The sequence below is a fragment of the Eptatretus burgeri genome, chromosome 5 (assembly GCF_056783735.1).
Source record: "Eptatretus burgeri isolate ZD-2024b chromosome 5, Ebu_testis_v1, whole genome shotgun sequence".
NCBI classification, from domain to species: domain Eukaryota; kingdom Metazoa; phylum Chordata; class Myxini; order Myxiniformes; family Myxinidae; genus Eptatretus; species Eptatretus burgeri.
The window spans coordinates 102,441,490-102,451,798 of NC_140965.1; the positions used below are offsets into that span (position 1 = coordinate 102,441,490).

The window sequence follows — 10,309 nt, forward strand, 5'->3', positions numbered from 1 at the left end:
TTTTACAAAATCTCGTTACTATGCCACTCTCGCTACTATGCCACTTTTGCTCGGTCTCGACGGGTGGCATAGTAAGGAGCTTTGACTGTATATATATATATATATATATATATATATATATATATATATATATATATGTATATACATATATATATATATATATATATATATATATATATACGTATATATATATATATATATACGTATATATATATATATATATATATATATATATATATATATATATATATATATATATATATATATATATATATATATATATATATATATATATATATATATATATATATATATATATATATATATATATATATATATATATATATATATATGTATATACATATATATATATGTATGTATATATACATATATATATATATATATATATATATATGTATATATACATATATATATATATATATATATATATATATATATATACATATATACACATATACATATATACATATATATCTATACATATGTTGCTTTTTTTTTGCTTGCTTTTTTTTTTTTCCATGCGCATTACCAGCGCGGCAACTCGCGCACTTTGCACCTGCCCGTGACGACATGCAGCTGCACGTGTGCCTCGTCCCTCCTTGGACGGTACTATCCGGCAGGGATACCCCTCCTGCCGGATTCCAACCCCACGTGCAGCCATGGCGTCACCGTGCGCATAAAAAAAAAACACAAGCCCCACGTCTCGAGGGGTTCCCCACGTGAACACATGTGCTTTGCCCGTTGGAGCTTAACACACACGATCGCGTGGAGAACCCGTCCGGTCCAAATCCGAAATCCTGCCTAAACTTTGTCCGTCCGCGGGATCGGCAAATCCACCGCGTGCGTTTCCGGACCGGGACTTCACACTCGCAAGCGAGCACGTGGGGGTCTCGTGCGTTGCACAGCACGGACCGCGTGCTCACTGCTGGGTGAACCCGGCACGGTCCCCGAAACAACTACAGCCGCTACTCGGCTTTCTTTCTTCACATGTCGCCGTCGTCGCCATTCGACACACGCACACCTGCGTGTTACGACGCTAACACTCCACACCATTAAACTCACACCGGGAGACGCGGCTGCATGTTCACACATGCCGACCGACATCTCCCTTACATACCGCTCTCTCACACACACGGTCTCCCTTGCACTCGGCTTTTCACTCACGCATGCCATCTCCCTCGCACACGTGGCTCCACTCACTCGCGGCCTTCCACTCACTCGTGCCATACTACTCACACAAACCATACTACTCACACACGCGGGGGCACTCAACCGCGGTGCCTCATCCACACACCGTCCCTCACTCACACACGCGGGGGCACTCACCCGCGGTGCCTCATCCATACTGGCCGTTTCACTCACACACACGGCCTCTTCCACACACGGGGACGCACTCACACCTTGCACCACACACACAGGGACAACCACACTGGGGATTCGTGTCCCCACAAGGGTCTCCGGGGCCTCTATACCCCCCAAGCTCTCCGTGCACCTGTCCACAGCACTCGTCCCCTCGACCTCGCAAAGCACGACCGAACCCACCTGGTCGTGACTCGCCTCAAGGGGGCATACTCCCTCCCCTCGTTCCTGGAGGAGGCCATCCAACTGCTCGCACCGGGTCTCTACCCAGTCCGCGAGCTCACCCTCATGGTCCTCCACTACCTCTGTGTGTGTGTGTGCGTCACTTACCCCGTCTTCATCGTGTAGTCTTCCCTCTATCGTTCCCATCTCCCGTGTCTCTGCCAACTCAGTCACCTCTTCACCCTTTACCTCCCTTGTCTCAACTATCATTTCCATCTCTTCCCTTGTTATCTCCCTCGTGCACGTCTCCGTCACCCCAATTAGTTTGTCCTTCTCGGTTACCGTCACGACCCTCGCCCAACACGCCCCCCGAATTATTTTTTTACCCGCCTCCACCGCGGGCCTGTCAGCCGTTGCACCCCCTTCCAGCTCGTTCGCTCCTACACGTGGAGTCGCCATTTTGAGCTCCCTGCTAACGGCCTTCATGCCCGCCTGCAGGCATCGGCCCATGTTCTGCGTCTCACCCCGCAGCTTTTTAGTTTCTTCCCTCATGTTTGTTTCCATTCCGCTCATTTGCTTGTTCATTCCGTTCATTTGCTTGTTCATTCCTTCCATTTCGTTTTTCATTTCATTTGTGTATGCATCCATTTTTTCGTTCATTTCCGCATTCATTTTTGCCAGCATGGTGAATAGCTGGGCCATGTCGGGTGCGCTTGGGTGAGCCGATTCGGCAAGGATCGGGGGGTTTTGGTGGAGAGGGGAGGGGAGGTGTCATACACCGCGGCCGCTGCCGCACCTATTTCGGGCTCTGGGTTCAGTTGGGCGAGTTCGTTTTCCTGCACAATCAACATTTCCTGCACGGGGATTTCATCCTGAGCCATGGATTCTACACATTCTACATCCATTTCTAATACCCCCGGCTCCCGCTCGCCTTGAGACGCCATCTTGCTTCTCGTGAAGGGTTAATTTAGCTCGCTCGTAATTTGGAGGGAATCGGGGGTCGCTCCTCTCACCCTTGGACCGATTCCCGTGAATTTAATTGGAGACAGGAGAGCCCGTTTTCCCGTTCTCCGATACCAGTGCCGCGAGGGTTTTATATCGCACGACCTGACACCAGTGTTGCGGATTCGCGCCCGCCGGCGTGCGGACGGCCACGTAACTCGAATCGCGGCACGTCGCCCACCGGACGGACAATCCAGTCGTGACCCTCTCGGACTAACGCCGGGAACTAGTCACGGGTGGACCGTTCGGTCTCACCGCGATCGTGCCAATGGGCCCCCGCGTGGGATAGGGTTGCTCGCCAAATTCGACCTACCTCAGTACCCACACGGAGGGTAGACCGGGCGATCGCACCTCGCCGCAGGTCGACTTCGGACACGGGCCACTTTAAGCGACCCGTTCCGTACTATCGGGATAACCGAGCGGTGTTATTCGTCGGCCTCGACGGTTCGATTAATTATCGGGCGTTTTAGCCCACGACCAACCCTTTACGTGAAGCAAGATGGAGATTCAATGAAAGAAAAGACGAAGCGAAGCGGGAAAACAGTTCAACATAATTCACATTTATTTCACGATGAACGGAAAGCACACATATACAATTCCACCAAAAGCACATGTAAAAGAAGAAGACAATGCAATATTACACAAAAAGCAAATATAAAAGAAGAAGACAATGCAGAGCTATCCGACTACCGAGCACACGGCAACACTTATACAATTTTACTTCACAGACGGCGCCGACAACACATATTCCCAAAGCAAAAGAAAAAGAACCACCCTCCAGGATGAGGCGGGCCTGGGGCCGAGACCGGGTCGGGCCTACCCGTCTGATGATGAGACGCGAAGGGGCGGTGGCGCCTCAACTCCGCGGGCCTCGCGGACAGTGTCTGGTAGGGGGTCGGAAAGGGGCCCCCTTGTCGCACTATCTCAGCGCGGGGGGAAACAGGAGGGGGGTTGTTGATGCTCGGGGGATGGCGGATATCACCCTGTCTCAGGTCCCGCGGCGAGCGTCTCCTCCTCGACCTCGGTCGCGTTGCTGGCCTCTCCCTCCGCAGCTCCCGGCACCGACGCGAGCACCCCCTCGTCCGCCTTCGCCGCCGCCACCTCTCCACAGCTCCGTCTAATCGCCCTCTCCGTCTCCTCTCTTGGCTCGTCCCAACTCTTCACTCTTGACTTCTCCCCTCCGAACTCTGACTCTTCTTCCCAGCTCCACCTACAACTTGTTCCAACGCACAACTGAACTGCTTGGCGAGCGCGGCCGTTTATAAGCCCCGTGGCTTCGCCCCTTCACCTTTGACCCTCTGCCTCCGACCCTTCACCTCTAACTGGCTCCCCATTGGACCGAGGAAAAGTGGGCGTGAATGCTTTTTGATCCATGAATTTGCATATAGCGTCCTCACTCCAACGCCCTGGAGGCGGGGCCAAATCGCCCCAGCTCGCCGATAGGACGGAACAGAAGTGGGCGTGAGTCGTTTTTGATCCGTTTTTCTTCGGAAAGTCTGTGATGTCTCTGAACACGCTGCTCGGTGCGCGCCCCGCACGAGTCCAGTATCGGTGCCCACAAGTGGCGCAAGAATGGTGGTGATGCGATGGTGGCGAGTTGTGACGGTAAAGGTCGTGGCTGTTGTTGTGAAGCGGCGTTGTGGTTGGTGGTTGTTGTTGTGAAGCGGCGTTGTGGTTGGTGGTTGTTGTGTGATGGCTGTTGAGACGTGGTTGGTGGTGGGAGTAATGGCGGCTGGTCCAAAATAAAGATAGTAAAGAAAAACGGCTATCTAAAAGGGTCGCAGCCCGCCTGAATGACATTTATTCCCTCTAAACAACGGGTTTGGGCCTAACTACACATATACTTACAGAGATATCTCACCTAAGGGACCTGAATGGTGGTTTGTGAATTTCGTCAACCACAACAATATGTATATGCATATATATATATATATATATATATATATATATATATATATATATCTATATATATATATATCCATATATATATATATATATATATATATATATATATATATATATATATATATATATATATATATGTATATATATATATATATATATATATATATATATATATATATATATATATGTATACCCATGTATTATGTATGTATATATATATATATAAATAGCCTGGTGTTGGCACAGTGGTTAGGGCAGTGGCTTGGGATCCAAAAGGTCCTGAGTTCAAACCCCATTGGGCCACTGAATTAATACACCAGGGGGTTGACTCAGCCTGACCGGGCGTAGTGGCGTGCGCCTGTAATCCGGCTACTCGGAGGCTTGGGTTGGAGGATCGCTTGAAGACGGGAGCTCTGCACTTGGGCCGCGCAATGAGAGGGTGTAGGGCAGCCGGGAATCATGGCGAAACCCAATCCTTATCCCTGTGTCGTAAGAGGCGACCAGGGTTGCGTCAGGAAGGGCATCCGGCGTAAAACCTGTGCCAAATCAGTATGCGGATCATAACGGATGATCCGCTGTGGCGACCCCTAACGGGAGCAGCCGAAAGACGAACAACAACAAGGGGTTGACTCAGCCTGTCATCCTTCCGAGGTCGGCGAAATGAGTACCAGTATACTGGGTCGGTGTATACCCCGGTTAAAATAGGTGTACCATATCCCTGTGTCGTAAGAGGCGACCAGGGTTGCGTCAGGAAGGGCATCCGGCGTAAAACATGTGCCAAATCACTATGCGGATGATTCGCTGTGGCGACCCCTAACGGGAGCAGCCGAAAGAAGAAGAAGAAGAAGATATATATATATATATATATATATATATATATATATATATATATATATATATATATATATACTTTAATATTGGAAATAGAAATAATTTATGTTCCCTAATAAGGAACTTCAATGGAGGAGGATGTCCCATCAAGCCTGTACAATGGTTGCTTGGCCATGCTTTATCCTTTTGAAATGCTGAGCAGCTCAGCAAGGAAGCAGCGCATCACTTTTTTAAAAAAAAGTCTTTGGTATGACTCGGCCATGGTTTAAACCACCGTCCTCCCAAGCTCAGAGTGGACACTCTAACCATTACGCCACTGAGTCTGGTTAATGAAATAGTCCAAGATATGTTTGCGTGTCTTGGATTATCGTTAATCTCTCATTCGTACAACCTTTCAGACACACATGTACCACGTGCCCCTCCTATTGCAAGTTATATGCACTCATATGAGATAATGTTTCTTTTGTCATCTCATTTCTCTTAATATCTCCTTCATATCTTCATCACAGCTTCACCTTGAATGATTCCTTTTACTATTGGACTTTTTCTTTTGTCCATTTGTTGCAATTTTTCCTCCCAAGGTGAGCCTAGTGAAGTCACTTTAGTGATCAATTTCACACTCAATAAATGTGAATGCAAAAGAAACCCAAACACAAATATTACAACATCATTACTATTTTGCAGACATCTAAAGATATCAACGATTGTACAAATTCACAAATTTTGAGTCGAGCTAATATTATAACACAGGACATGTGAAAGAAAACTAATTAAGAGGTGACATCAAGTATCTATAGCTTCAATTCAGTACCATTAGTTTCATCAGTGACTGAAGATTTTGTTGAACTTGCAAATAAATAGTTGCTGGGTAACTGGTCATGTCATAGTAGTTGTTCTGTTTTACCTACTTATTTGAGTAATTGAGCCAGCATCATTTAATTGCTATTCCCTCATTTTCAAACCTTATTCCAAACGCTTCTTTTTTGCTTCCTTTTGCGATCCATAAACTTTTTCACAAATGTCTCAAAAAGCTGCGTACCGTGTTTTTGCAACCTTATTTTGTTATTTCTTTGTCAAAGAGCATTCTTTGCATGCACGTCAATGCAACAAATGCTGTAACTGATATTTATTAATTAAAGCCAGATACCTGTTGATTTTAAACACGAGCACTCTTCACCATTGTAAACTCGTGAATACCCACCTGATGCTCACCCTTTGGGTGATGCTCCACAGGAAATCTCCAATAAGCTCAGTGCTAAAACAATATCCGTTCACACACTTGCTTTTCAGCTTTCCTCCAAATTGAAGTTACTTTATTGCCCTTTACATTTTTTTTTATAGCTTCCGGCACTATTTTTGTCTGTGGTCCATAAGAATCTTGTAAAAGTTTTTTCGTGTTTTGTGTGTTTGTACGTCATTCTTTCACGGCCGAACCATCACACCTCGAGGCCCCAAATTTTGGGTGGATGTACTTCAGAATCTAGTCAAGGTTTTAAGGCTTAAGCTGCCATACGTTGGCCTTGACATCCATTTTGAGGCCACCAAAGGCAACTATAAAGTGTATATTGGGATGTGGGGTCAGGCAATGCTTCTGCCAGCCCACAAGTAAAAGGTAACCACCATGAAGCCAATAACTCCATGGCTCTTCAATGTCGGCCAACACATTCTGAAATCATTGACCTTAAGCTCACCCAGCCAGACAGTGCCGGATACCTCCACCACCCCTGGGGTAGTGCCGGGTCGCCACTGCTAGTGTAATAACACAAATTACCTTACAAAGGAACTTCAATGCAGGAAGAGGCCATTAGGCCCATCAAAGCTTCTGGCATGATTGCCAACCTATGGTTGTTTGTCGATGCTCTATCCTCTTCAAATGCTGAGATTCAAGCAAGGCAGCAGCACGTACCATTTTAGGTCTTTGGTATGACTCGGCCAGGGTTCGAACCAACTGACCTCCCAGACTCAGAGCAGATGCTCAAACCATTATACCACTGAGTCTGGTCAAAGAATGCCATGGAAAGATATTCCACATCCTTTACTGTGCAATGAGGAGAGATATATTAGGTTGATTACCTCCAGTAATCTCATATCAGGTTTAAAACAATAATATTAACTTGAAAATGCAAGACATTAATTTTTTTTTTCATTTCCTGGTGCACCTTACTCATCCCGTTCCATACTCACTGCAGATGTGAAGTATTTGGAGAATCAAGCGATGGTGGAGACCGTTCAAGAGCAAGTGAATGCGGCACTACTCGACTACTCGCTCTGTCGCTCACCACAGCTCTCTGACAAGTTTGGCCAGCTTCTCCTGAGGCTGCCGGAAATCCGCTCCATCAGCCTCCAAGCCGAGGAATACCTTTATTACAAGCACCTCAATGGAGAGGTTCCTTGTAACAACTTGCTCATTGAAATGTTACATGCAAAGCAGGGCTGAACAGCACTTCTCCACCGGTGTTTGAACGAATATCGAGACGTGGCACACACACACAAAAAACGGTTTCATTCATGATGTCGGATTGATTTCATTGTAATATTGTCTCTGCCCTGGTTAATTAAATCATCTTTTCCTTTCTTTTTTTTTTAATTACATGCTCACAAAGCCTTCTGCCTTCATTTGGTTTCCAGAAGTGTTGATGTACACACACTGTTGAGTGAGAAAAGTGAAATTGCTTTTGGGTATTGAAGACCAAAAGAAAAGGTTTTACTTACAATCGAAAATGTTTTATTTTCACTGTCAGGTTTCAACATAACAGACTGTCATCGCGAGCAGTGTGCTGATAACGTTCGTACACCTGTTTCGTGTGACTTTGGATACCTTTCGGTGAGACTGAAGTGCATATACATAAGGGTACAAAATTTTGAGTCCTGAATGCAGTTTTGTATGTAGGGAATCAAAGCTTTGTATAAAATGTACAATGATGTACATATTTATGAATTGAGATCAATTGATATTAACAAAAAAAAAACAGATTTTAATGTTTACAATACCCTCATTTGATTGGCTCGTTGCAGTGTTAAATAAGGTAGGCCGTGCATTGCAGGATATATCTTTAAAGGGCAGCAGTGGATAATCTAAACAGGTAAATGAGTAGGAGAAAGTGTTTCAAACAAAGCAAACAAATTACAAATGGCAAAATACTTATTACGTGCACAGAAACCCCCAAAAAAGAAGGAAAACAAGTAAACAGATTTGTTAGTTACCATGGTTAAATATTTCCAGATATCTACAGGCCATACAGGGTGCCGATGGTAAAACAAATAACTTATTGATTCCTTTGTTGATGCTTCAAGCATAATTCACACTATCGTTTGATATTCATTCAAATACTTCCAATAGTACGTAGTCTATCGTTTCAAATACATATGTAATCCATTTACAGGGCTCACAAGTTTCAATTGTTTCTCATTTTTTTGATGGAAATGAATAGCACTCCCTTTGTAGGGCTCACAATTTTGTACTCTACGATGTGTGTACATATATGTATATATAGATATATGAATGTGTTTTAGATACTTAGATAGTAACTGAAATGTTAAAATGTCCATCCGATTCCGAGTGGCTTGCATTTTTTTTTTTTGGAATACGGTATGTGCATAGCATAGCGTTTTCAAACGATGGATGCATCGCTTATTGTGCTTGTTACAAAAAAGAAAGAAAGAAGAGAAGACAAAACAGTTTTATTTATTACCTTCATGTAAAGAAGCATACTGAGTGCACATTTAAGAATGACACGTCTTTGTACACGAGGACAAACGCTTAAGCCGCACATAGTGCGCACATGTTTCAATTTCAAGATACTATTTTGTTACAAATCAAAGTGCAACTTTGCCCACATGTAGGTCTGTAGATAACCCCCCCCCTCCAGCAGCTCCAAAAAAAAGTAATAAAAATTACTACTATTCAGTACATATGACGGTACCAGTTATACGCTCACGTAACATTTTTGGAACTTTGTTATTTTACTGTGAGGAACACGACAAACGTCACGGTATATTATCTAAATGTTTGCGAGTTAGACACAAAAGGTGATGTTTCTTTTGACGTTCTTGGTACACACAGGTGGGGTGATAACTCCAATTACTTTATGCCAGAAAACTTACGGTAATAGTTTTCCTCGATCTGATATACTATGTGTACTTGATGCTTGTGGTACAGACTTGAGCCTGTGAAATGTAGTGAACTGTATGTACGACTGTGCCTTGTGAGCTGTGAATAGACACAACACGCACAAGAAACTGTCAAAATTGTTCGGTGTTCATTAAGGGCTGTCGTGGACAAGTACTTCCTGTACTGCTGAGTTAACCCACTGCCCTTTAGACACTGGACGGTCATCTTGTGATGCCACCGTTTTCGCAAGACGAACCATCGAGTCGGAACGTTTATCCCGGCAAAGATCCCTATACTGTACAGTTTGTACATTTTTGAATAAAAATTGGAAAATACACATTCTGGACTTTGACTTATTGCTCTCTTCTCATTCTGATGATCAGCACAGCATGTGGAGAAGGCCGAACCAATCCTGTGATGACGTTTCGTAGGTTGAAATCTGATGGCTTCGTTTATTAGAATTTAAAAGTCCATCGATAATCTTTGTATTCCCTCTTCTCGAAATGATTACTTTTCCAGGAGTATCTTGGAAAGAGATGAAGCGGTCACGACGAGCTACAAGGGACAATCAAAAGGTTCTACGAGCGAGATGATCACAATGATGCAAAATGAGGAGGGAGCTTTTGAAACATATAATTAGTAAGGAAATAATTCTTCTTCCTAAATCAGTTGTATACTTATATATTTGAAAAAAAAGAAGTCCTTGGCCTTTCTTGGAAGATCGGGAGTATCTCGTCCGGAAACTTTTTTGAATTCACCACATGGAATTAAAAAATAACAATAAACTCAAGATATTGTTACTGATTCGGTGTTTGAGTTCGACCACAAGGGGAAGCACTCAGGTTTCTAACAAAAGCCCAGTCTTGAGGCTGCCGGGTACAGATAACTCCACGTGCCGGTGGGTTGCTAAGCAACCAC

The 10,309-nt window shown here is 44.4% G+C and overlaps 1 protein-coding gene across 3 annotated transcripts in view; it reads left to right on the plus strand.

The window, feature by feature from the left end:
• LOC147027084 (steroidogenic factor 1-like) overlaps nucleotides 1-9,728 on the plus strand; it is a 92,979-nt gene extending 83,251 nt beyond the window's left edge. For all 3 annotated transcript variants that reach the window (XM_085883246.1, XM_085883247.1, XM_085883248.1), the window contains exon 8: nucleotides 7,470-9,728. In XM_085883246.1, the coding sequence (XP_085739372.1) occupies nucleotides 7,470-7,717 (248 nt within the window). In that variant the 3' untranslated portion in view covers nucleotides 7,718-9,728. The remainder of the gene's footprint in view (nucleotides 1-7,469) is intronic.
• The last annotated feature ends 581 nt before the right edge of the window (nucleotides 9,729-10,309 follow it).